We start from the raw sequence: 25,813 nt of genomic DNA, 5'->3' as shown, positions 1-25,813 counted from the left end.
CAGAGCAACAGATTACTGGTCCAGCATATATAATTATCCGTATCAGAGCTGCTTATTTTGCTGGTGAAATAATTGTTAGATTTCCAAAGCCGTAAAGAAAGCGACAGGATGGTTTCAGGCGACGAGACAGCTCAAGGTAAACATAGTGTGGATCTGCTCCGCCTGCTGACTAACAGCAAGATCTAATAAATCTGTATCACCAACATGACAGCACTCAACACAAACACTGAGGATGCATTGCCACCTACCGGGAAACTCTCCTTCTTGCACTGTTTCAAAATTCCTCTTTTACAAACCCTGACATACTAAACTGAGCTGCTTTCTTTTCATTTTTAATTTCCCTTTCTCTCAATCAAGCCATAATAAAACACTTGGTGTGATGAACAATCAGTGGTGGACAACGAAGCAGCTGCTTTTCTGTGGAGGTTGAGGTCCTAACCTGACTTTGTTTCCATTTCATACCACTTTATTCTTTATTCCACTGCAATTTATAGGGGAAAAAATTACATGCAAAAACATATGATGAGCTTATATAATAAAAGTACAACATATAGTTATTAATCAAACTACCCAACAGTATATATATTAGTTCAAATGAGCTAAATAAAAATAAAAATAGTGATATAACAATCTGCAGCAGTGTAACAGTATCACTCTCACAGAGAGTTTTTGTGAAATGAGCACATTTATTTATTATGTTTACAGGGTGTTATTGATTTTTTTACTTGAGAGAAGGAGCTGAACACTTCCTCCTTCACTGCCAATGATCGCATTCAATAATGTGTATAATTAAAGGCGATTTATCCGGTTGCCATATTTCCACGTTACTTATCGTGCGCCATTTTTGCGGCAGCAAATTAAAAGGCAGATGAAGTAAGAGATGGAGATAAAAAGGAGGGAAACAGCCGCATCCAGACCGACAGGCGGCGCTAGACAAAGGAGCGGACGAGCAGAGACGTCGGTTGGGCTCAGCAGCACCGTGTGCGAATGAGCGTGTGGAGGTCCGAGCCGAGGCTCCGCGGTGCTGAACGGACAGCTCCTCCGCTCCCTGACATCTGCAGGTAGGTTCAAACTGCGCCGTCACGGGAGATAAATGACTGACGCCATCCCTGGCACCGGGATGATCCGTGAAGCCGCGACGGTGGTTGATAGTGTCGTATGCTGTGTGTCATCTGGGGCATTCATCGGCCTGCGGTAGAGCGTCCCGGCGTTTGCACAGAGGAGCATAAAGACCCGGTTTTAGGTTTGAGGTTCAGTCTATGGAAGCTCCTTCATTCCTCCTCGTTGAGGTGTGATTCTCTGTGTTTTTGCACATCTGTTGGTGCTGTGGATCAGGAGACCACAGTGAAAAGGGTGAGATATTCTCGGTATTCTCAGTGGCCCCTGAGAGTCCCCAGACCCTGAGAAATGAGTTCCTTCTCAGCAGCACACTTACATTCTCTCTTTATTTTTAATGAGATCGCACAGTCTTTAGATAGATCTAAAGCAGATCTTATCTTTGGAAGCGTTTCCCCCGCTGATCTGCTTATTTCAGCTCCAGAATCTGATTTATTGCACCAGCATGCGTACACATACAGGGGAACTGACTCCGGATTTAAGATGCTCTCAATGTACACAGAAAATTTACAGGATGACAGAGGAAGATATACAGATTTTTAACTGGGCAACAAAGCAGTAAATGATGGTAAAAAGGTAAAAATAAAGATAGAACTACAGTATATACATGTAGGTGAAAAACTGTGTGTATATATAAATCCTGTGCAATGTGATGGAATCAGCCATGAATTCTACTCTATATTAATGACAGAGGTCATTGTGCTGTGTTGTGCTGCAGTGCATCATATTAAAAGGCCCCTCTCGTGTGTGTCAGCAGGGTGGCCAAAATATTAGAAACACCACTCAATAGAAAGCAGCCCGGTTCAACACCGCTGCAAACTACAGGCTCAACAATAAACACGTCGTGTGAAGGCAGAGCTGTTGCACTGGGTCACCATGGCTAAATACAACCAAGTGTTTCTGTGAATTGCAGAGAAACACAAAATAATACATATTTTATTTCTATTTCCATCTTAACTGTTAAAGTCATCTGTAGGAGTCATAATAAGGCATGGAGAGACAGTATATGTTGTGATATAGTTTACTATATATATAATTTTGACATTATTTATATTATTATATGATCTGGAAAGTGTGGCTAATCTTAATTTTGTGGCAGTTTAAAGGTTTCTTTGACTTCTTTTGATGATGTCATGGTTAATAGCCCTCAGTCTGACTTAATTAGTCTGTAGTTTAGTTAGTAGTTTTTGTTTTTTAAACTAAGGCAGAATAGGTTTTGTTAACCTGCTGCAACCTGTTTCCATATTAAACCTTTGAAGTGGAGCTGAATGAGCTCAGTGAGCCTCTGGCAGTAACTCTCTGCTCTCTGTGTCTTCCCTCTCGCACAGACATGTTCACCAGGATGCTAAAACTGAGACTTCTCAATGCTGTGGCACCCGCGTACTTCTTCATGGCTACAGCAGTCACCTTCATTCTGCACTTCTGCTTCTTCATCCCAACCATCTTCCCAAACCCGGACACGTCACTGAGGGGGTCTACGACTCTTCACACTGTTGTTTTTCTCTTCTTGATGTTCAACGCTCTGGGAAATTACATAATGACCATCAAATATCCCGCTGAAAGCGCGAACGAGACTGCGGTTCCGGTGTGTTCGCCGCACTGCTCGGACAAAGTGGACGCGCACTACCTCCTGAACGGTCGCCACTTCTGCAAGCTGTGTAAGAAAGTCATTCTCAAGAGGGATCACCACTGCTTTTTCACAGGAAACTGCATCGGCAACAAGAACATGCGCTACTTCATCATGTTCTGCATCTACACATCATGCACTTGTTTGTACTCCTTGGTTCTCGGTGTGGCCTTTCTAACAGTGGAGTACTCCATCTCCTTTGAGAACCCGCTGACCTTCCTCACTCTTCTCCCCCTCTCCACTGGTTACTTCTTCATGGGTGAGTCGTTCAGTAGCTCCAATTTAAGGTGGTAATCTAAACTACATGTTGCTGTCCTGAGAATTTAATATTTCCCTCTCAATCCCTCCATCAGGAACAATCTCAGGCTTGCAGTTGTTCCTGGTGCTGATGCTGTACGTGTGGCTGGGCATCGGCCTGGTCTGCGCAGGCTTCTGCTGCCAGCAGGTGCTGCTGGTGGCCCGGGGACAGACCTGGTGTCAGATGCAGCGGGGGCAGCTCGTGGAGAACCGCAGCCCCTGGATATCCAACCTCAAGGACGTTTTTGGTACCCGCTGGATCCTTGGCCTTATCCTGCCTGTGCAGACAGTGGAGACGTGCTCTGAAGACACAGGTGCACACAAACAAGACTGAGCCGTCACATCGATAGCTCCAAATAGGTCACAAGTTGTAGAAAATGCTTTCTTGGGATCCATGTGGTGATTGAGTTTAAATACTAAATGGATGCTTTATGACCTTTAAAGTAGTCCATGAAATAGTTAGCTGTTTAGCACACATTCCTTTAAGGACAGGAGCCATATATCAGTGTGAAACTTCTGAATAAGTGCGTAGTCTAAGTGTATCCTTTAAGTAAGTAGCTTTTGACAAGGCAATATTAAGCCTAATAAGTTGACTGTTGGGACACCCTGCAGTTTTACTTGCACTACTGTGTGCATCAGAATATAAAGATGGCTTTGCATAAGTGCATGCGTTCACAGCTTCGCAGTTTTCTATTATGCTATTAATCTGAATGCCTGTGAGATTACCAGTCGAGTGTGTCACTCTTCCACACTTCCTTATAGGATGCTACAATGTGACATTCAGGAAACTTATGGTAGTTTTTACAACGTTAAGGGCTAGCAGACAAGGAAACTACATGTGTCTACAGCGTTAACTGCCAGGCTCGACAGCACTGCTCTGACAATAAACTGTTAGGTGTGGAGCCTGATGTTTTCTACCTAAACGAATGTGACTCAAAACAGTTTGATGAAGGTGCAATAATATGCTCCTTTATAGGAATGGTGGGGGGGATAGGATTACTATATTATTATCCAGGGTATTATTCACAATGTGCCATAAACTCATGCTAACAGATGACCCCAAAGATGAGATATTCACTACACTGCTAATGACAGGGCCCTCTGTATAATAATAGTAAGGACTTTTCACTGTTGTTGCGGCTACAGCCACTGGCATACTCTACATCATGTAAAAGATGTTTTGGATTTCAATAAATATACTTTTTAGAGCTATTTTGTCTATTCCTGTTCTACCAATAAAAGTCTTCAAATCACAACATCCATTCTTTGATTTTTACGTACGAGCCACACTGAGCTATAAAGTGAAATAAACCACTGAGAGGAAATGATCGTCAAACAGTTTTATGACAGTTCATTATCAGTCAAAGTGACTTTTGCTAAAGAAACGATACAGAAAGCACATTCAACAATAACATGAAAAAGCAATTTAAAAAAAAAGTAATCTTAAAATTTAATGTCTGTAAGCCTCCTTTCACCTGACTGACTCTATTATTTCATAGTTTTACATGATTAGATTGTATTGCAACAGCAGTGTACTGCTGCTAAAATAAATAATACAACAGTTAACCCCAACTTTTAACATTTACAACTGAACCATTTACGACTTAATTTGTCTTCATGCTGTTCCTTCTACATCATCTCTGGATGTATTGCCTAGCCGGGGCATGACTGGTTTTGAGTCAGAGAAGTACATCAATCCTTCGGAGTACATTCAACTTTGTTCCACTTGAAGCTCACAATCTAAGCTGCTCAAGCATCGATATGAAGTACAAACATAAACATATTCAAAAAGGCACAGGCATCCAGATAAACATTTATATTCACATTGTTTTATCAAGACAGAATCTTCATTTAGGGATGCGAGTCGTAACATTTGTCTAAAAATGTCAGTAATCTTATAACTAAAGTGCAAGATTTGGTAATATGAAACTAAAAGAAACCATTTAGCTGTCATTTGTTTGCCTTGAAGTTGCAGTTAACACACATCACACTGAGCTTAAGCAGCAGGAATGAACATGGCAACAACATATACAAAGTCAAGAGAAATATATCATATGGCTACAGCACTTGCTACAGTTTATGCTTTTGCAAATTCCTACGAACTCCTTAAAGGTATCTTTTGAAAGAAGGAACTTGCTTTACCAGTGAACTGGCAAACTCGTTATAATGTGCTTGGTTTGTTTAGATTATTCACACAGCTTTAGTGTTGGTCAGAAACAGAATCATAAATAAATAATAGTGACACTCAGTAACAAAATTACTGAAAAGACATTATGGTTTGTCATCCCTCTGGACTCTCACTGTAAGCTACCCAGCTGCTGTTCGAGGGTACAAGCAGTTAGTATATACACTTCCTCATCTGCTCATTCACTTTCATTTACCATCCAAGTTAAAAACAAAGTAGATAATATTAAAAAAGGACTGTTAAGCCACAATGCTCCCCAGTAAAGAGGAAATCCACACCAGGTTGTCTATTTGATTTAAAATGTAAAAAATGATGCTTATATTTTTAGTTCACTAAAGCCATCACATTCAAGGCATGTATGAGGAATTGACCCCATGTGTCCTCACGTGTGTTGTAAGGCATGCGTTATATGCAATTAGGAGTAGAACATATAGAAGCCTTTAGCCCTATTGCAAGTGATACTTGCCGTTTTGAAGCAGTAGAGGCAAGAAAATTCATTATAGGCAAGGGTTTGAAATGTAAGCACATGCTTCTTAACTCCCGCTTGGTATTTGTAGATGTGCTTCAGTTTCATATCAGACCAGCAGTTCTGAATGTTTTTGGCTCTTTAACTCGCAAATTAACGATGTTCTGTTGTTACAACCTCCTGACAAAAGAGTGAAAGTATATACTTGAGTTATAAGTTACAGTTTGTTTAGTTATAATGTAAGAGGCTGTAATGACTACTTAACACAAAGAAAGCTTTAATTGTAAATATTTGAGATTTATGTTGTCACATTCATCAGATCATCTTGTGAACTTCTGACTAAGAACTGCTGATCATGTCTGCCAAAATGTTACTCCAGGACTCTCTGGGCTTTAGCTCCCCACTGCTCTTTGTCTGTGTGCTGCAGAGAGATCTGCAGTTTAGTCCAGAGCTGCGGGTCTCCGCTGCTCAGGGCCTCCAGCAGCAGAGCCGTTTGCTCCTGAAGCTGCTGCAGCTGGCCTTGGGTGCGCTTATTCTCCTTGATCAGCTGCTTTGTGCGCATGGTGATCCCCAGCAAGCCGGATTTGTTGAGAACGTTGTAGGTATTGCTGAAACGTTTCTGTTTGTTATTGTCCATCGAGAGGGGATCCTGGTATTTGTCAGCATGCATCCTGTCGCTGTCAATGTCTGTCCTGAATTCATCTGTGTAGGGGGGCAGACAGCTGGTCCCTGCCAGCGGGGAAAGAGACTTGTCACTGAGCTGCTCCTGACTCTCAGCCACCTGTGATTGGTTGTTTGCCGCTTCAAAGTTGGAGATGAGTTTGGCTGGAGTCTGCAGTGCTGGCTGGGGGCTGGGGGAGCTGTAGAGCCTGTGGCCACGGTGGTGCCTCCTCTGTCGCTGGTCATGTCTTGAAATTGAACTCACCCTCACTTTGGAGGATCCCACCCTCTTACTGGCTGCGTCTACAGGGTGTGGGGCGATTTTAGGATACGACTTGAGGATGGGCATGTAGCTTTTCGACTGTCGGATGTTTTCAGAGCCAGTCTTTGGAGAGCTGCTACTGCCATTTGATACCAGGGGCTGAAGGAGAACCACCTGTGACTGAGGCATCACTTCCAAGGGTGAAGGAAAGCCCCACTGTTTTTCTGCTGGAGCCACTGTGGACGGCTGGACAGAAAGAGAAAAAAAAACCCTTTAATATTATGCTATAACCTATGGTATAATTTGTATAATACAGCACTGACTAAATACAAGGAGCACATACAAACTGAGCAAACATTCAAAACAGTGCACTATGCATAATATACATACATATTTAAAACCAGTCAAATGTCAATGTACATCAAGACTTTGCATTTGCACTCTCCTTGTAGAGCACAATTTCACCCATAATTGTCAATTAAAGGCCCTGATTCGTGATAAGCAAAATAAAGAGCTGAGAGATGCTGTTCACTCTCCTCTTTGCAGTGACACATATTGAATACTGTACAGATATTGTAGTAGTCATGCAATAACAGTTAGCTGTTTATGTGGGATTGTGCTTTTCTATAAAGTGAAGGAATAACAAAATACAGCTGAAAGAAGGATAACATATATATATGTATAATATGTATAATTTGACCCATATGCAGGATATGAACAGATATAATCAGCATAGTGATCACATGATCAAAATCGTTATCTATAGCTGCATTAACATAAAGAAACAAATTACCACAAGTAATACAACAGAGAAACCCTTTTTTCTATTTTGAAATAAAACTACTGGAATTAAAGAAGAATTATAACAATAAACTAACTGTTATAAAAGCAGGATGAAATAACATCTTTGTCTGCCAATAATCACACGATGACTAATTCTTACATATGTATACCTTTTTAACATTTCAGGGCCCCACACACATTATGTCTAAAAGCTTAATTGTACTATCTGAGGGCCAACACATCCCACGCAGGTGTCTGTCTGTGCAACCGCAGATCTTCAGTTCTTCTCTGCAGATAAGTGGAATTTTTATATCCACAATTACAGTTTTGTTCCTTTCATTTTGTATTTTTTGTAACAGAATTTAAAAATTAGAAACACCATATGGGCAAAGGTCCTTGTTAACACCAACGATATTTTGTAGCTTTTTCTTCAGTTACCAAAATGCGGTGACAAAGTGGATTTGAAGAAGATGTCTGTTGCTGTCATGTAACTGTAACTGCTGAGGCTTTACTTCTGTTTCATAGTAGAAACTGCTTTCTCTGGCTTTGATCAAATTTCAGAGGAAAAAAGCCAAAAATGGCAGCCTTAATAGCAAGTCTACTAGCAGTGTGAAACTCAAAACAGAGCTGAGAGCCAAAGCTCAAAACTAAGGAGGCAGCTACAACCATCCAAGAACAATGAAATAAACAGCACCAGGCAGACATGCATTGCTGTACTGTACCTGCTTTAAGACAAAGTTATTCATGATGATCATTGGAGACAGTCCAGCGTATGAGCCTCCCATCACAGCCACCTGTGGACTGGTCTGGTCCTGGCCGACTATCGACCCATTCCTTCCTGCATCTTCAGAGTCAGTCAGATCAACTGTACTGAGGTACTCTGAACTGGCATCTGTGGAGCGGAAGACAAGCATATGGGTCTCATCATGCTTAAAAGCAACATATTTACCTTTGTATCGTGTACCGCAGGCAAAACATTAGCCCTCTGAAAACAATGGCAGATAAGCGTCTCCAGAGCATGTGGAAAAGGATACCATAAACCCGATGAGGAGGGCTAAACCAAATCCAGGTCAGCTGTCACAGTGTAAGTAAATGTCATAATGAAAATTGACCTAATACAGAATAACCTACATAGAAAATGTGACCTAGATCTCTAGATTTGATTAGAGTTGACCTTGTTTATGACTTAATAGTCACTTTTTCTAATGATGGAAATGCTCATTATACAGGTACCAAAAAGGCACCACAATGGCAACACAGCCATGTCAAAATAAAATATTCACTGGGATAACCACAAAACGCTAAGGTGTATAACTATAGAGAAACAGAACGAAATCAAACCTGAGAAGCCTGAATCTCTCTCAAGGTCAGGCTTGGATGGTCCAAGGTGTGTTGCCCTGGTGAACTGTAGTGTCCTGTGTCTGTCAGGTCTGCTAAAACTGCTCATGCTTGCCTCTTCTGGAAAAGTGGAAAGTTAAAGAGCTGAAAGTAAAAGTGTCAAGAGCAAAACCTAGCAAGGCTCTGATGGAGCTCAAAGTGCTTGTGCCTTGAGTTCAGGGTATGTGAAAAGACTATAGGTTAGTTAGCACCCATTTAGACTGAAAAAAATGTGAGAGAGTCAACTTTTAAATATAATGCTGCTTGTGGATTTACACTTTATAATTGACTTGGTTTCAGGGAATAGTTCAACTCAGTTTAATTTAGTCTGTGTTTACACTGATTGTGTAAAGTAACTTAGCATTGATGGGTAAGTGGGTCAGTGGCAGCTTCCTGATAAGGGAGCCAGAAATCAGAAACAACAGTTTCATGCAATAAAATAGCTCTGTCATAGCTAAAATATTCTGTCATATTGACAATGCTACTTTAAACTGTTGTGGTTGTGGTTGTGTTGTGTGGACTAAAGTGTACAGTGCGTTTTAAGCCTGTATTGTATTAAACATCATTACAAAGACGTGTTTCTAACATTATGTCGATTTCATTTACAGAGAAAAGCCCATGCACAGCCCTGCAAACCGAATGATGCTGGGTTTGGAACAGGACATTGAACGGGACATTAAAACCGTCAAAAGTCGTAACAACGCAATTTTAGAGTGCTTTGTTCTAAAAGTTGTGTCCATTTATTGATCTGAGTTTGACGTTTAAGGGGCCTGTCACTCCCACGCAGCCAATCTAATTAAGGACTAAAATAAATGTACACAGCTCTTCTAAAAGGTGCCTTTCACCACTGCTCAAAGTAAGGTGACGAAGACGTTAAGGAAAACGATTAAAAAATCATAAGCTAGGAGTCTGAACTGCCCTACATTTATAACTTTAAATAGCTAGCCTAGCATTGTTGTTTACACACGCAACTTTGTCAACACAAACTGTTCGCGGCAGTTTACTTGTTGGTAATTTCCTTTCACCGGTTTACTTTAACCCGCTTGACAACTTCGCTGCTTCAAATAACGCAATCTTAAAACAAGGAATTAAACATAAGTTAGCTGTTGTGGGTTTACACAACAATATGTGTCACGGTTTTACTGCCCTGCCCCTGCGCCGTCAACATTAGCTCAGTTAGCTAGGTGACGCTAGCTGCCGTAGCTCCAGCTTGGCAACCAACTCACAGCGACACCATCTATAAGCTATTTGGCTAATAGTATTATTTTTGCCAACCTTACCAAAGTGTCCTTTGTTTGAAAACAAATATCCGTTTATATCCAAGGTTATAAATTTCCTCTACTTGTACTCGACCCTGGTCAAGCCTCTCCGACTTCTTCTTTGATGATTGACCGCAGCTGGCATCTGGCGCTGCACTACTGCCACCTTCTGGAGTTAGTTACCTCCTACAGCGTAAGGTTCTTTCAGATTTTTCCTTCCACCGTACCTGTTCTCATCTGTCTTTATGTATTTCCTTCAACAAACAAGCACATGTTCTATCGTTTCTGGAACCTGACAATGTTACCTAAGGCCGCAGACAGTGGTAGTCAGTCTCTTTATTTAAGGGGAGCAGCAAGACAACACTGAGGGCTCCAATGCCCCTGGCTGAACGTGATTGGGCACAGATGTTGCCAGGTAACGGGTCAGACGTTTTTCTTCCATGCGGAAACGGGAACGCTTGTTTTTCTGTGTGTGCGGCCCCTGAAGGCCCTAAATGTGGACTGAACAACAATCTTTAGGCCTCTGTTTTAATGATACACGTATTTTATCGACGTCGTAGTCAATTTTTTGGACAGAAAAAAAAATTACGGTAACAGTCTGTAAATAATAAAAGGAGTCACACAAGAGAAGCTGACAACCATAACAATTTAATTACAAAATAAATATTCAAATGAAATAAAATACTAACACAGTAAAAATGTTACTTTTTACATTTTCATAAAGATTTTCTTTGTGTAGTACATGAAAAAAAATTACAAAAGACCAACATTTTATGTAACTACTTAAATTGATCCCTTCCTTACTGCAGTGTTTCCAAAACCAGACAAAGGAAGACACCTCTGGTGTGGCCTTATGGGAGTCTTGTGTCACCAGGGTGGACACAAATGTATGCTGTGTAACTGCACAAAGCACAGAAATGCTTTGATATCTGTGACAACCTTGCAATCACATTAAAACAAGAAAACAATAATTATAATTGATACTGTTTAATAGGCACCAATACCAAATGGGCAGCGCTTGAGTGTATTGATTACTGCACTATTGATCTTTCCATCCCTACTGGGCTTGCCACGTCCGCTCTGCAGGCTACTACACACTTCCTGGTGTGCTTTGAAATCACCTGATGTGTTTGTATTATTAGAACACTCTGTCTTGCAGGCCTGGTTATCCATTCGCCTTTTCACTTGCTCCTTTCTTTCAGGATGGATTCAGCAATCATTAGATTCCGTTTTCATTTATAAAACAGGTGTAATTAACATTGTACCCATCCCTCCAAAATATTAGAGAAAGAGAGACAGACTCGAAAGGGCAAGTTAGATTTTTGACAGTTTGATATATCAGTTTTTTATACAAAACTTTTCTGATAAATTTTGTTCTTATTTAGGTCTGAATTGACAGTAAAACACGTCAAACTCCAATAAGGTGATGCGTGTAACTGACAACACTGTCCTATGTCTAATTTCATTTGTATAGTTTTCGAGAGCAGTTTGGAACACTGTTTCCATAAACACTAGAGGGAGACATTTCATTATTGCATGTTCACAGCAGAGGCACACTCGGTCCAACATGTGACGCTATGACGAGTCAAGGCTTCTTGGATAATGTCTGAACAAAGGCTGACAAACTTTTTAAAGGCTGCTGGTTCACATATATTCAGCTGCATCAATAAATATAGACTTTAAACCACCTTTAAAAACCAAAGAAGCAAACAAATTACAATAACTGATACAGTAATAACTAGTATAAACGAGAAGGCATCGATCTGTTTGGTTCTACATTGCACTGGCTCCCAAGCATGTCCATTGTTTCAGCAGTGTTTCCACCAATCAAAACACACTTCCTGTTGAAGCTTGTCATTACAAACGCTGTGCCCGCCAGCAGGAGGGCGTGTCAGCATAACAACCCAGCTGTTTGAGTCTCTGGGTGCAAACACAGTATTGATAGGTGAGCGGAGGAGACTCTGGATGCCATCACTGGGTTGAAATAAATAGTGAGCCACACTGCAACGGGGTTTGGGTCACCACTGTAGTTACCTGCGAGGGATCTGGCACCTGACAAACACAAGAAAGAACAATGCAACTTAAATGCTGCTGACTGATAGCTGGAGGGTATTCTGTCTCCCAAGGCTGTGCCATCACCTGTCGCATTCTTTCGTTTTTTGTCTCTCCTTTCTCTTCCTTCCTCTTCCTCTTTGCTTTTTCCTACAAGAGGAACATAATTATCAATAAGCCTCCACTCTCTGAGGTGGATAATTATTCTTCCTCTCAACGATATATTCTTGTTCTTACCTTTCAACCTTCGCAATAGGTTTCCTGACTCTGAGGAGCAAACGTTTCAATAAATTAGAAAGAACATCCAGGTCCAACATTAGTTAATAGTCATTGTAAGTATTTTCCAACACTGTCTCTTAGAAATTAATCTTACATACTACTAATTTGTTTCCCAAATAAAGCTGGATTGTGTTCACTGGCAGCATTTCTTTCCAGCGAAGGAAGTGCCACATTTTTGTGCCACACACAAGTTATGTGGCGGAGGTCGCGGGTGGATGGTGAAGCCGGAGACTGGGGTTCACATCTGTCATGAGTTGGCTTTTGGCAACAAAAGCACATTTTGTAAAGTTAGGAAAAGAGTGTGGTTTTTGGTTTAATGCTCATAAAGTAAGCAAAACCCCTTAACCAAAAGGCCTCGGTTGCCTAACTCTAACCATAAACAACCTCAGTCATGCTTTAGTTGCTATGAAAGGATATTACAGGAAAACACATAAAATATTAATAGTCAGTGGAGTTTTTGGCGATGTGTTCAGTGTGAACATTTTGTGACTTGGCGGATACATTTATTAGCAAAGTTTTCTCATTATTAAGATAAAATGTAACTCAACAGGTTGCATTACTTTGCTGTTGTAAATCAGCAGTATGTAAATGGTAACTTCTAGGAGACAGGGTTAGTGTTTGCATACTTATGAGTATTTCATGTCACAAATTCTGACTTGTTTTCTTACCTACATTCACATGTCTGATGCTCCACAAATGTCATCTCAACATATTCTTGATCCGGCTCTGATGGCCTGATTTTCAACAGCTGAGGGATGAAACAAGTTAAGTTTATCAACAGAAACAGGATCGCACGAGTTTAGCTATTACACTGCACGATGCCCTCGTCTTACCTGCATGGTGACGTTTGAGGTCTGGGTGGGATGGCATTCCAGGTTTTCATCCCCACAGCAACCCGCGCACCTCACCAGCGGCACACAGGAGGGGCTGTAGATGTGCTCCACCTCTGTCGGGTACTCCTGCACCACCTCCACCAGCTTCTCAATGGTCCGGCAGAAGCTGCGACCCCACACTTCTTGGAACATCAGCACTGTGGATGAGAGAAGGATGTGGAGTGTGGGTCACTTTGCAGGTCCAAACAAGTCAGCTGTGTTTCTGAGGAATCATGCTTTGAGCAGAAAGCATGATCAGATAAACGCACCTTACTTTCACAGTGGGCAGTCGACATCCAGCTTATTTGATTTTGTGTAGGTGCAGTTTAATTTGAATAATCTGCCCTACATGAATCAAACCACACACAAACAGCACCAGAAAGTACCTCAATAATCCAACAATGGCAAACGTATACCACGTACACAGAAACCTAAAACCAGCTGCGATACGCCAGTGTGTATCCTGTTTTCATTTTGGAGCAAAAATGTTTGTTTAATGTACAGTACGTTTTCCTGTGGGGGTATATGTGTGAAAGTGTCCCAGTTGCACAGTCTGTGGGGGAGGAACAGGGACGACTACGGCCGAACAAACAGAGAGGGAAGAGAAAACAAACACGGCCGTGGACAGAACCCTGCCGGAGCTGGAGCTGAGCTGCCCCGCAGGCACCTCTGGGACTGCGCTGACCTCCGGGGGTCGCCGAATGGAGCCTGACACCACAACAGCTGTTTATAAAAGCAGACAGGCTGGGAGGAGCGCGGCTGGGGAAGAATCTACGGTAGGGAGATGAGGCCACGAACTGTAATGTTGTACAACGCACAGGGCCGGCTCACTGGCCGGTCACAGCTCCCTGAGATGGCTGTGTGTCTGCTGCTTTTCTGCCCTTTTTCTATCACACGTGCTGCACGGCAATTCATTTAAGCTGAACTAATTTACAGTAATGCGAGGGAAGAAGAGGACATGAGTGACGAAAGCAAGCAGTTGTGTAATCGCAGCTAGTCCAGACATGATGCTCTTCTGTAAATTCAGATCAATTCATTGAACTTATGCAACATTGAGGAGCCTGGTAATTTATATTTCTCAACAGTGCATGACAAAGCAGTATGAATGAATGCACCTCTGTTCACAGGTATTTTGGCAGCCTGTTCATTCTGTTCATTTGGTTTGTATCAGACTTCTTCTGCAGTTTCCACCACAATCACTGTGAAAACATAGTTGGCAAAATACTTGCAAAGGAACACACCCACTTACAGAAGATTTCAGATGTAAAAAAGCAGGAATTCTTACCTTCTGTTGTGTTGTTTATGCCTGACAAGGGTAGACTCTGCAAAACAGAAAAAAATACAATTAAATGAAATCAAAAAAGCCTTCATCTTGTTAGTTGAGCATCCAAATGAGACTGATAATGGCAAACATATGAGTGAAGGCAGAAGAAAAGGACACTGCACCTCCTGCTACCTTCAAACACATCTTTCAAACTTGAACATGCGGCAGAACATTATGGCCTGCACATGACGGCAGCATCAGCATGCCTCCTCTGGTGGCGCAAGCTGGAACTACAGTGAAATAAAGCAGATGGTCGCACACCTTCTTCTCCCTACTCTGCGGTGGAAAAGTCTCTCTGACGAGCAGCAGATCCAGTGTCTCATATATATCACTGTTCCTCTGCGTGCCCAACTGTTTAGGTTCAAAACCTGTTTCCTGTGGTGAAAGATTCAGCTCTCTATTTATTTTCCCATTGATGGTTTCCCCCTCCGTCTTAATTTTTTCCCATCATCCCATGATAAACAGAGTGCATTTCTCATTCGCCTGGGAAAACACAAAAAACCTCGAGTTGACTCCATCTCAGGAAGGGGAATCTACGTTTGATAAAATACCCTCCGGCAGAAGAGCTGGAGCGGCGGCAGACAACCTGCCTCCGCAGTCCCTCCTCATCACTGGTGTTACGTTTCAGTTTCTGCGTAGCACACGCAGCTGATGACATTTATACTGTGACACCGATAGTGACATTAACCGAAAGTGTTGGGCCAAAAGTTGTTATATAATAGCAAACAGACAGACAATGACTTTCCCAAATGATGGAAATAAGGCATCAAATGCATCTACTTCCTGTTATGAACCAAAATTAGTTTGAGGGTGAGGATAGTATCTGTCAGCACAGTGCTCCGCTCAGCCACTTTTTCCAAAGAATGTGATTAAAGAGGAACGTCCTGCTTTAATGATGATGATGCATTCACACTCACACAAACATTTCAGAGGTTCCTGTAAAGCTCTCTGTGTGTTTTGGACAGATCTGTCTTCTCTGCAACAGAATGTGCTGTATGACAGATATCAATAGATACACAAGAGCTTCCAGTCAGCCACTTAGCGTCAGTCCTCCCTGTGTCAGGCGGATCCGTTCAGACATCTCCTGTTTTTTCTTTTTTTCGGCTGGTCATCTGGCCAAAAGGTACAGCTGTTCCTCTGACAGAGGAGTTGTTCTATAGAGTGGCGTTCATTGAACTGTGTCGGCTTTGCAACAGCACCACAGGACACAAGCTCCACTAGCGGAATCAGCTTCAAGCACAGCATGGGAAAGTCACAGTTCAGTTTAAGTTATTGTTAAAAGTCACTTCCACTCTCTGGGGCATTGATTAATTTTTTTTATCCTCTCTAGCAATGCCAGGCGGATCAAACAAATCCTTTTACAGCATTAATTGGCACATGATTTGCTCTCCCTCTCGCTCGCTCTCTCTTTCGTCTTGTCTATGGTTGCTCATGAGGTTGGTCCACATCACAAGGGCTTTTTGGCTCTGGTCTCGGTTGCTGTTCAGAAATGTGGTGAGGATTTTCTGACCTCGGTCAGGGGTTAAGCCTTGACATGGCGAGGAAGCATCTTTGGCACCTCCCGTGGTTCAGAGCACAGGCTGCCAGATTATTAAAGGCTGCATGAAGATCCTCACGTAGCCATTCCTCCCTCCTTGTGCACTCTCAGTGTTCCTGAGTGATTAATAGTGACTGGGAGGTAAGTCACCTCTGGTGGAGAAGGGAGAACCACTTTACATCAGTAAATGTGTATAAACTTGTCTAATAAATCCCAGAGGCAGGATTGCTTTATAGTCCTCTCAAGGTTTCTTTCACTTCAATCCCTGATGAACTTTTTTAGGGGTTTTTACTTGTCCTCGGTGACGGTCTAACATTGCCTTGTGTCATTTTCATTTATTGTTTTCATAATGTGGGTGTTAAGACCTTTGAGACTAACTGTGATTAAGGGCTATACAAACTTGACTTGACAAAACTATAAATTATTCTACACTCGGCCAATAATAGAATCACCAGACTCGGGGTCGTCTGCATAGCATGTACAACATCTGGGTTTGGAAAAGACTAAAACTGTTGTGAAATCATTTAACTCCAATTGAAAATAACAATAACATCAAACAGAAGAAACAAGATTTCCTCCACAGCGCTGAGTTTTGCAGGCTCGATTTGCTGCACAGTCTAACACAACATATATTGCAGGTGATGGTCGATTAAACATCAAAGGTTGGGTGATGCACAAGAAAACAGGCCAAAAAGCAGCTGTGGAGGGAAAATAAAAACATTCAAAGCTTACAATTTGCTGCTAAAGGTTGATTTTATTACAATGCATTTGGCAACATCAAATGTGTAAAAGAAAAATCTATATGATCCTCAGCTCCACTGATTAAATCTAGTGTGGATAAAGAAGACATGGACGAGTGCTCTAAGAAGCCTCACTGATCTCAGTTGAAGTTGGTATGCTGCAGAATCACCGACCTGCAACTAACAATTACTTTCATAATCAAATAGTCTGTGGGTTATTTTTTGTGAAACCATTTATTTTATAATGTCATAAAAATGAAAAATGCTCAAAGTGGCGCATTAACGTTGCTCATTACTCTGAACTGAAATCATAGTTTTCAAGTAAAGCTTTGAGCTTTACTGTACGCAGCATGTAGGTACTTTCACTTGGATATATGACTTCAAGAGTGGCATCCATTATTAATCTCATCATTTGTGCCAGAGACGTTCTGTGAAGAAGCCATTCTCATCTGATAATGAACATGGCTCATATATCATCAGGGTCATGCTCCCCCTGCCCGCTCTGGCCACTGTCCCATAGTTGTACAAGTTGTTTGCAGCTCTTGACATCTGGTTCTAAGAGACCTTTTGCTAACTTAGATTCACAAGATTGCTTTGCAGATTGAGGCACAGTTAGTTTGAGCAAGAGAGGTCAGATTAAAACATTTGTAGCAGTTATAGCGGTAATGAAACTTCAGCATTTAGGGGTCGACATGCTTGATTGCAGAACTGCGTTAAAAACTAGTCTCCGATGTTTCTGGAGTCTCCAGTGAAAGTACGTAAGCTGCTGGCTGAGATTTTCGCCGTCCTCTGGGTCAGATCAGAGGACCTGTTGTGTCCCTGGGCTCCTGCTGTCAGGCCACAGCGGCTCCGGGCCTCATTACTCTCCACTCCCACACAGCTGAACTGCGTCATCTTTAACCTCTTTGCTTAACTCCATCTGTCAGAGGAAGGGCAGCATGCGTAGGGAGCAAAAACAAAACATGATGGGGACCCAGCATCATGGTCATAAAAGATTTTTAACTCTGAGGGTCAAGCTGGGGAGGGGGGGTGATGGGTAATTCAACAGCAGGTACTCTGGCCAACAGCCAGAAAGATGTGGACATCAGCCAGCATGTTTCAGAGCGTGTTTCCTGAAGAGAAATGGAGACGACTTACAGATGTGAAGCAATGAAATCAAATGCAGATTTCTTTGCCAGTTTAGCCTAAATAGATAAGACAACTTCTTGTGACGCGACTCGACTCGAAGATGATGCAAAATCGTTTATCCTCTCTGCTGGGCTGCGATAGTACAGGTGAGCCATGTTTTGTTTCCAGGTAATTTCAAGTGAAAGGTATTTGAAGAAGCCCAATAATCACGATGACACGCTTATATTGTACTTTGAATGAAATTGAAATGAAACAATAATAGTAAAAGATAAGCACGTACAAATGTAATAATAATAATAATAATACGTTTTTTCTTTAATATATGGTTTGAGATATGATTTCATGCTATCCTACTGACAATGGATGACTGGCTTGATGGGTCAAACCTCATTTGGCTGACAATGCCAAAGTTTTGATGATTCGGTTCAAAAAGTGTTTCACTCATCAAAATCAAATCAACACGAGTCCAGCAGTTCCTTTGCAGTTGCTGCGTTTATGCTGAAAAGCAGCTTTTACCATCATTTTATAAGAATTTCCCCAATATTGATGCCGTCTGAGCAGGAGAGAGATGTAAAAAACAAACAAAAACAGAAAAAAAAATGGACATCTGATTATCTGTATTACCTGTTAGCACCCAGATGTTATCGGGAGTAATAAAAGGCATAATAGTATCAGATTTGTTTCTTTCACACACTGATCATTTTCAAGTTGGGTCAACTGTTTGAGGATTGTAATAAGCAAAGACTTTCATCAGGATCACTGATAACAGGAAAATAAGTGAGATTTGGACTAATGTCATAGTTTGAAGGTTAAGATAATCAGTACTTGTACTTGCTTTAATTTGGACTGGTTTTGGAAAACCCCACTTCACATTTTCTTGACTCTGGCAAATGATCCCAGCCAGATTGGGCATCATGCCATTGTTTACATTGCTTTCCAAAAAGGGTCCACTTTCAAACTTAACCTTATTCAACGAGGGTGACAGTGTGGATAAACAGACCATGGATGAGATGCAGGCTTGTGGTTTGGTAATCTCTCTCAACTAAATCTGCTCTTTAGCAGAGTTTGGTTATTTGGGGGATGCATGCTGAGGCAAACTTGAGCAAGAAATGTTTGAAAAGCAAAGTTGCAAACACCTCAGCTGTAATCCAGCCCAGTCAATCACCGCCAATCTCCAATTCGCTGCAAACATATAGGCTGGGGGGATGGGGGGGTGTCCTGGTTTTGGTCTGACTGGAGCTTGACTTTGAACACGAGACCACACAGGACAGAGAGCACTAAAGCAGAACAAGTGAATACAAACACAGAGACAGCTAGATGAGTGAGAAACAGAGCTACCTCCCTGCCTCACTGATCCTCCTCATCCATCCTTTATCGGGAACCAGATTCCGCATCATCAACACCATGACCGCGACATTAATTCTCAGGCCTCTCACAGGGCCTACGGGATACTGTATCTATTCTCCAACGCTGCTTAAGAAAGCTGGGCTCTGTTTTGTATACACGTGGTGGGTGAACTTACAAAGACGGCAGTGGTGCCATTACAGATCTGACAGTATCCAGCTGGGTCTCTAGGGTGGTCAGGTCAGGGCTCGCGATCACAGAGCACCGCCACAACACCGAAAAACGTCAACAGAGCATGTGGTAAATGTGCCACAACAGCTTCTCAAGTAATGTGGGTCAACGCAGCCTTTGAAATCCAGAGTTACTCCATGAAAAACTCACACACTTTAGTTGGGGTGTGATGCGGAGTGAAAGCCACAAAGCAGCATAAATACACAAACGTGCTACTGTGTGATTTTGAAACGTGCAGCACCTTCACAATACTTTTTAATCATGATGATGCACAAAATAGCTAAAGCTCAACTGAGAGTTAGATGAGAAGATCAACACCACTCTAACATCTGTTTGCAGATGGTTAGCTTAGCTTAGCACAAAGACTGGAAACAGGGGGAAACAGCTAGCTTGGCTCAGTTCAAAGGTAACACAATCCACCTACTAGCACCTCTCCAGCTCACAATCTGACATGTTATAGCTTGTTGGTTAAATCCCAACAAAAACCAAAGTGTAACAATTACAAGTTATTGTTTTCTGGGGATTTATGTGCTTAATTTCCTGGCCTCATGGTGATAACAAAAGTCCAAGAAGTCACTGCGCCTAAAGCCCTGAAAGCTTGATGTTTTTACACGTCACTTTTTGTCCAGATTATAGGGTCACTTTGCCCCTGTTTAAGTCTAACATACTCTAACATATATTTTTCAGCCCCGGTTTGACCTCTCAGCAAGAAAGCGAATAAGCATATTTCCCAAACCGTCAAGCTATTCCTCCAAGACTCGTTCTGAGACTCTTTTTCAAGATAAAGCTAATTATGACCTTTCATTTTATTATTCTGTCTTCTGTGAAACAAAACATTAAAAGCAATCATGTTTTCTTGTAGCAGTAAACAGTAAATGAGGGTCAAGTGACAGGGGAGAGGTAAAGGTCCATATAAATGTTGATTTAGGTAAACACCATTTCCTCAGTATAAGTCCATTAATGCATGCACAAATGTCCCCCTAAAGACACAAACATGCACAACCACTGTATAAACCATGCACCCCGTCCGCAAACACACACACACACACACACACACACAGACACACACACACACGACACAGGTCTTGAGATAAGGCTGACCGGTGGTAATTGTGGTCTCTATTACAGTAAACGCTGTTCTCCCTGTGTAAACCACAGTAAATTACATCCAGATGGGAGATTAAAGCTTGCTGAGTAGACGGCTGCCCCGAGCGCCACCGCTCCTCCTCCTCCTGGAGGAGGAAGGAGAAATCCATATTTCCTGATTGCGATTGTGACCCTCCCTTGGGCCGGGACATTACAACTAGAGAAAAATACCACAACGCCGCAAACAAGAACCGTATATCAGTGAACAGGTCACTACCGCTACATGGTCCTGCGTGCAGACATCTCAACTCGAAAGATGTGCAGGCATATGAGAGAGAGAGAGAACGAAGGGTTTTTTTTGTTTGACTGTAGAAAACTGAGCTGCATCTTGACAAAAACTGTTGCTCTTTGATTCTAAGGGACTGAAGCCTCCCCATGTTCGCCGTTGAACCCCTTCTTGCTCATAAAAGTCTGCTGTAGCTGGAACTGTGACGTCACACCATCTACACTTGGCCGGTTAGGAAGCACACTACAAACGCAGACACATGTGATACAGATGGTCAGGTGTTGTTTTGCCGCTTGTGATGACGTAGGAAGGAAGGAAACACCTGTGTAACGTCATGTCCTCACACACACACACACACACACACACACACACACACACACAGATCAGAAACTGAGGCTCGCTGCTGTCTTTTTGTTTGCTCAGAGACGTCAGGAAGACGAGTCCACCCCAAAATCAAATGAATTAGGCAAGTATTTTTTTCCTGTGTTTTGGTTTCTGAAGTGTACCTTAAACCAGATGAAGAATTTAATAATCTCATACCAAAGAGGCTTATAATTCGCATCCCTCACTGATTTTCTTACTACAACCAGAAATATTTTGAGTTGCGCAGCTGTCCACGTCTGCACTCGAGTGGAAACACTGACTAATGTCAGTCGGGTTTGGTTGTGTTGATGCAAGATTTCACCTGCATTCTTATACACACAATCACTATGACGGCACAGACGAAGCATTGCACACGGACCATCCCAGTGTTGTTTTTTTAACGTGGGGAAAATGTCGAATGGGCAGGAGGCAACAGGTACCACAGATTTTGGCAAAGCTCTTGCGATCTGAGGAGTGAAGTGCAGAGCCCAGGCAGGATTTGGGCAGTGATATACACTGAGTTGTAGTTTAAACACACACACATTGTACATGCACAGTCAGCATGTGGTTTACATACACAGGAAGTGCCAAGAACACACTGGACACGAGAATGTGTCGAGGAATGTGAACAAAATAGCCAGTGGATGGCTGTTATATCAGACTCTCCATTTGACAGGCTCAGTGACAGGGTGACCAAGAGGCCACCATTGTTCCAAAGGGAAAGCCAGGTGCTTCCACCCTCTATCCAGAGCCATGTACAGCATGTGTTGGACAGTTTCAAGAGCACGAATCACAACAGAAGCCACGCATGACTCGAAATCATAGTTATTGAGAATTCTACCAGCTGTATAAGCATAACCATGTGATGAATCAGACATAGCAATCATACCTCATGCAAAAAGTGACTATAACGACTGTGGTGCTTTATGCCTTCGTCACCGCTGGTTTAGATGCATAACTTGTGTGTGCTCAGCCGTCCTCAAATCTACTTGACCTTTACACCATATCATTTACATAATATTTTTATCCCACTGTAATGCCAATGACTGCTAGCTTAGTGTTATACAGTTGTCAGCTTTGAACACGCTGGTAAATTAGAGCTTGAAAGGCCAATATAGACTTAAAACAGTAGTGATGACTCATTTCTACAATGGAACAATAACTGTTACTGCTAAAATACAGCACACCAATGGTTCAGAGCCAACCAACAAGGGACTGTAAGATGAATCTGTGGGGTAGTGGGGGGGGGTCACTCTTTGCATATGTTGGCATATGCAACCAATGGTGATGGGACGTAAGGTACTTTATCTGAAGGTTGGGTCCTGCTGATCTTACAACCTCAAGTCAGCATGAAAATAAGAAGAAAAAAGCACACAGTGGTCCACAATAAACATCTGCCTTGTTTCATCAAACACATTTACATGACTGCGGGCTTGCTTTGATGAAAAGTATCTGCATGTCTCTACCACACACACACAAACACACACAGAGAAAGTCTGAGCTATGCTGTAAATCCCTGGTAGTAAAGCAGAGTACTTAGACAGAACTGAAGTTAACCCCGCCCTCACTTGGCCACCCCACGTCTCATAGCGGACTCAAATGACTGAGTCACAAGGCTGCTGATGGCAGCTCCAGCTGTGACAGTGATGAGAAATCATCATTATCAATTAATGGCACGTATTTACGGGTGGGGGATCACAAGGACAGACTTTTATAAATATCATTCTCAACCACATGGCCAATATTTGCTTTTTCCACTTTGGTCTGACAGTTTACTGTGGGAGCTGGCAGGACAGTCACCAGAGGAGTCTCAGGAAAGAGCTGCTAGCATGAGCGTCTGCTAAAAATGTGAAATATTTGGTTCCTAAGAGGTATTTATGGCTAAATCTTCTTTGCAGCGTCTTTGCACTAACCCTAACCCTAAGCTGATCTTTCAACATGTAGCAAAGAATGGCCACTGAAGGGTTAGAGAAGGACCTCAGATATAGCAAGTCCAGATCCTCGTGGACAGTCTGTATGACCTGACAGATAGTTTGGTGAATCTCAGACTTGTTTGGTTTACGTTTGCTGTCAGTCTTTTGGGCAGCAGGGAGGCAATTAACCTGCTCCATGTTAAAGGCCCTGGATTTTATCACTCCTATTTTGACTGAGCAGGCCATGAGCTGATTACGAGGATTAGTGTAGATGTGGTGATCCCATGCCTCTCCCACTCACTCTCGAATCAGCAACAGCTGCAAAGTCTCCGGCTCGAGACTCTGGTGGGACATGGAGCTTTTTCCAACATTGAGAGCCTGAGAGTGTAATACTTCTATACGCTGACCGCAGCCTGCCAAAAGGGAAACTGCTGCGGTGTTCAACAGGCAGCAACAGTGTATGAAGTGTGACAGGGAATGGATGCAAGAATGGGCTGGTTCTGCATTAAACATGAGCGCCATCAGAGGTTGCTGCCAGCCTCCAGCCACCTTGGGAGGAAATCAGAGACTGAATGGGTTCAAGAGCCCGAGCGTTTGTTGGCGCATGTCCCGCTGTCCGATTCCACCTCCTCTTACAAGTGTCTCTACGGCGCAACACAGGCCTTTGAATGAGTTCTCACTCCAGTTTCAGCTCTGTCCTGTTCTGGCACATTTTCATTATAAGACTAAAAGGCAATGCCAGGCAACAGAGAACAGAACAGCTTTGTACTGCTGCCAGCCTGGCAGTGATAGCCTATGACTGGCCTGAAATTACCTTTCAATAGATTTTTGTACACATACACACTGGTCTATCTTTATCATGGTGATTATTCACACTGCATGTACCCATTAGACATGTAGATGTATGCCGAGATAAAACAAGACGGGGCTGAAAAGCTGCGGGTGGATGAAAAGAGGAAAACTGAAGACTGTTAACTTTCTTGCCAGTTTTACCTGATACGCTGCCAGCGCTTTCAGCCTGTCAGACTAAGCAGACAGCAAGCTGAACCAGGATCTGTTACCTCTCCTGCAGCAAGGTTTAAAAACTCTGCCTATTAACATTCAAATATTTACTGAAGACGAGTGTTTCCTTGATGGAAATGTACACAGAGGAAAAAAAAAGAGAGAGAGAGATCTCATCATACAGGAGTGGGAATATAAACCATGTCTGTGAAGCTGGGTTTTAAAGTATAATGCAGCTGTAATTATAAGCTTAGTACGCTTGGCCAAATATAACAGTGAGTCACTTCGCATCATGTGTTCCACAGACAGAGTGATGCAGTTTGTCACGTTTCATCTTATGAATGAACTGGGCTGCTTGGCGCTCATTCACAACGGTGTGAAGGTGTCAAGGCACAATGGGTTATCAACGCTTTGTCCATAAGCTTCTGCTGACTCAGCCAGGTATATTTCACTATATAGCAGCGCTTTAACATGTCTAACAACAGGCACATTTTTTCATATTCTATCAAGAGTTGGATTAGTACTTTTAATAGTAGACACGAATAATCTAAATGCAGTGTGGAACTCTTTCTGTGATAATGTGATATTTTTGGGTGAAAACGACAGAAAACCTCCTAAAGCGTCACTGAGCGTTCACTTCCTACCTGTGCAGGTGAGAGCAGCAGATAAAGCGCGACCGCGGTCTGGATGGCAAAACTGAGTTTCATTTCGCGATGTCTGAGACTGGAGACGGGGGTGTGTGTTGATGGCTCCCGATGCAGACGACAAAAAGAAAACAATCCAACAAAAAAAAAAAAAGTCCCAAGCGACCCAGAAAAAGGGAAAAAGATGCTGAGCCGGAATTTCCAAGTCGTCCGTTTCCCGGTTGAGTAATGCGGGGAATGAGCGCAGTCACGTAGCCCCGCTGCAGCGTGTAACCTGATGATTGTGCTTACTAATGAATAAGGCCCCGGAGGCGAGCCGGAGGAGCTGGGGCAATAAAAGAATACTGTCAAAAAAATATTCACATTTAAAATCAACTGAGTCAAAACACAAAGCCTAAAAAGAGCAGCCGGTTCGCGCGAAGCATATTAACCACAGGCTGCAGACAGTTTCCTCTGCTCCGAGCTCCGGTCGGCACGAAAACACACTTGGCTCTAATTGCCCCTCGCTACCTATTCACGAGCTGACCATTTAAATCTCCTCCCCTTCTCGGCGCTCCTCGCTGCTACTTCATCTGCCTTCACACAACTCACTGATGACATGAGGCTGCTCTTTCTTTCTTTCTTTCTTTCTTTTTCCTTCACTTCCACATCAAGCTGCCACATGTAATGGTCACTGACACCGCTGCTGATGCTTTATTTCAGGAATCCAGACTATACACCACAGGTGATTTACAGGAGAGTATACACAGGCTTGCTGAGAAACCGCTTCTGAGTGCTCAGAAGCTATTCAGTCAAGGTAAACATTCAGAGATCTCCTTCTCTGGTGGTGACAGGGATGGTATACTCATTGCTGGCCCGGGCTCCGGGATGCACGGAGATTTTCCTCAGAGGGTTTAGTATTTAGTGGAGTTTGCAGAGACAGAATGGGAGATTCCATTACTGTTGACACATAGAGTTAATCTTCAGTGTGGGACTTCTGT

At 42.5% G+C, this 25,813-nt stretch overlaps 3 protein-coding genes across 3 annotated transcripts; 1 reads left to right on the top strand and 2 right to left on the bottom strand.

Annotated features, from left to right (window-relative positions):
• The first annotated feature begins 1,015 nt into the window (after nucleotides 1-1,015).
• zdhhc22 (zinc finger DHHC-type palmitoyltransferase 22) lies at nucleotides 1,016-3,374 on the top strand. Its single transcript, XM_041954579.1, has 3 exons — nucleotides 1,016-1,061; nucleotides 2,445-3,002; nucleotides 3,097-3,374. Exons 2-3 carry the CDS (start codon nucleotides 2,447-2,449, stop codon nucleotides 3,372-3,374), a joined length of 834 nt encoding a protein of 277 aa, XP_041810513.1. The 5' UTR covers nucleotides 1,016-1,061; nucleotides 2,445-2,446.
• Nucleotides 3,375-4,365: 991 nt separating this feature from the next.
• Nucleotides 4,366-10,169, bottom strand: cipca (CLOCK-interacting pacemaker a). The gene is made up of 4 exons (XM_041954026.1): nucleotides 10,054-10,169; nucleotides 8,738-8,854; nucleotides 8,119-8,288; nucleotides 4,366-6,859 (listed from the first exon to the last, which is right to left on the bottom strand). The coding sequence occupies exons 2-4, from the start codon at nucleotides 8,841-8,843 to the stop codon at nucleotides 6,062-6,064; spliced, it is 1,074 nt and encodes a 357-aa protein (XP_041809960.1). The 5' UTR covers nucleotides 8,844-8,854; nucleotides 10,054-10,169; the 3' UTR covers nucleotides 4,366-6,061.
• A 494-nt stretch (nucleotides 10,170-10,663) lies between these two features.
• pgfb (placental growth factor b) lies at nucleotides 10,664-25,310 on the bottom strand. Its single transcript, XM_041953922.1, has 7 exons — nucleotides 24,834-25,310; nucleotides 14,521-14,557; nucleotides 13,197-13,393; nucleotides 13,032-13,111; nucleotides 12,322-12,351; nucleotides 12,172-12,234; nucleotides 10,664-12,084 (listed from the first exon to the last, which is right to left on the bottom strand). The coding sequence occupies exons 1-7, from the start codon at nucleotides 24,894-24,896 to the stop codon at nucleotides 12,063-12,065; spliced, it is 492 nt and encodes a 163-aa protein (XP_041809856.1). The 5' UTR covers nucleotides 24,897-25,310; the 3' UTR covers nucleotides 10,664-12,062.
• Between the last annotated feature and the right edge of the window lie 503 nt (nucleotides 25,311-25,813).

Source organism: Chelmon rostratus, chromosome 15 (assembly GCF_017976325.1).
Source record: "Chelmon rostratus isolate fCheRos1 chromosome 15, fCheRos1.pri, whole genome shotgun sequence".
Classification (NCBI taxonomy): Eukaryota; Metazoa; Chordata; class Actinopteri; order Chaetodontiformes; family Chaetodontidae; genus Chelmon; species Chelmon rostratus.
The sequence above is the reverse complement of the archived record's forward strand: the minus strand, read 5'-3'. Positions and strand labels throughout refer to the sequence as shown.

Excerpts from the sequence above, each read along its gene's own strand:
- zdhhc22 (XM_041954579.1), top strand. The coding sequence starts at position 2,447 with ATGTTCACCAGGATGCTAAAACTGAGACTTCTCAATGCTGTGGCACCC. Across the intron at positions 3,003-3,096 it reads CACTGGTTACTTCTTCATGG|GAACAATCTCAGGCTTGCAG; the intron begins GTGAGTCGTTCA and ends TCCCTCCATCAG.
- cipca (XM_041954026.1), bottom strand. The coding sequence starts at position 8,843 with ATGAGCAGTTTTAGCAGACCTGACAGACACAGGACACTACAGTTCACC. Across the intron at positions 8,289-8,737 it reads GAGAGATTCAGGCTTCTCAG|ATGCCAGTTCAGAGTACCTC; the intron begins GTTTGATTTCGT and ends TCCGCTCCACAG. Across the intron at positions 6,860-8,118 it reads ATAACTTTGTCTTAAAGCAG|CCGTCCACAGTGGCTCCAGC; the intron begins GTACAGTACAGC and ends CTTTCTGTCCAG.
- pgfb (XM_041953922.1), bottom strand. The coding sequence starts at position 24,896 with ATGAAACTCAGTTTTGCCATCCAGACCGCGGTCGCGCTTTATCTGCTG. Across the intron at positions 13,394-14,520 it reads CATAAACAACACAACAGAAG|TGCTGATGTTCCAAGAAGTG; the intron begins GTAAGAATTCCT and ends TCTCATCCACAG. Across the intron at positions 13,112-13,196 it reads CCTCAAACGTCACCATGCAG|CTGTTGAAAATCAGGCCATC; the intron begins GTAAGACGAGGG and ends TTCATCCCTCAG.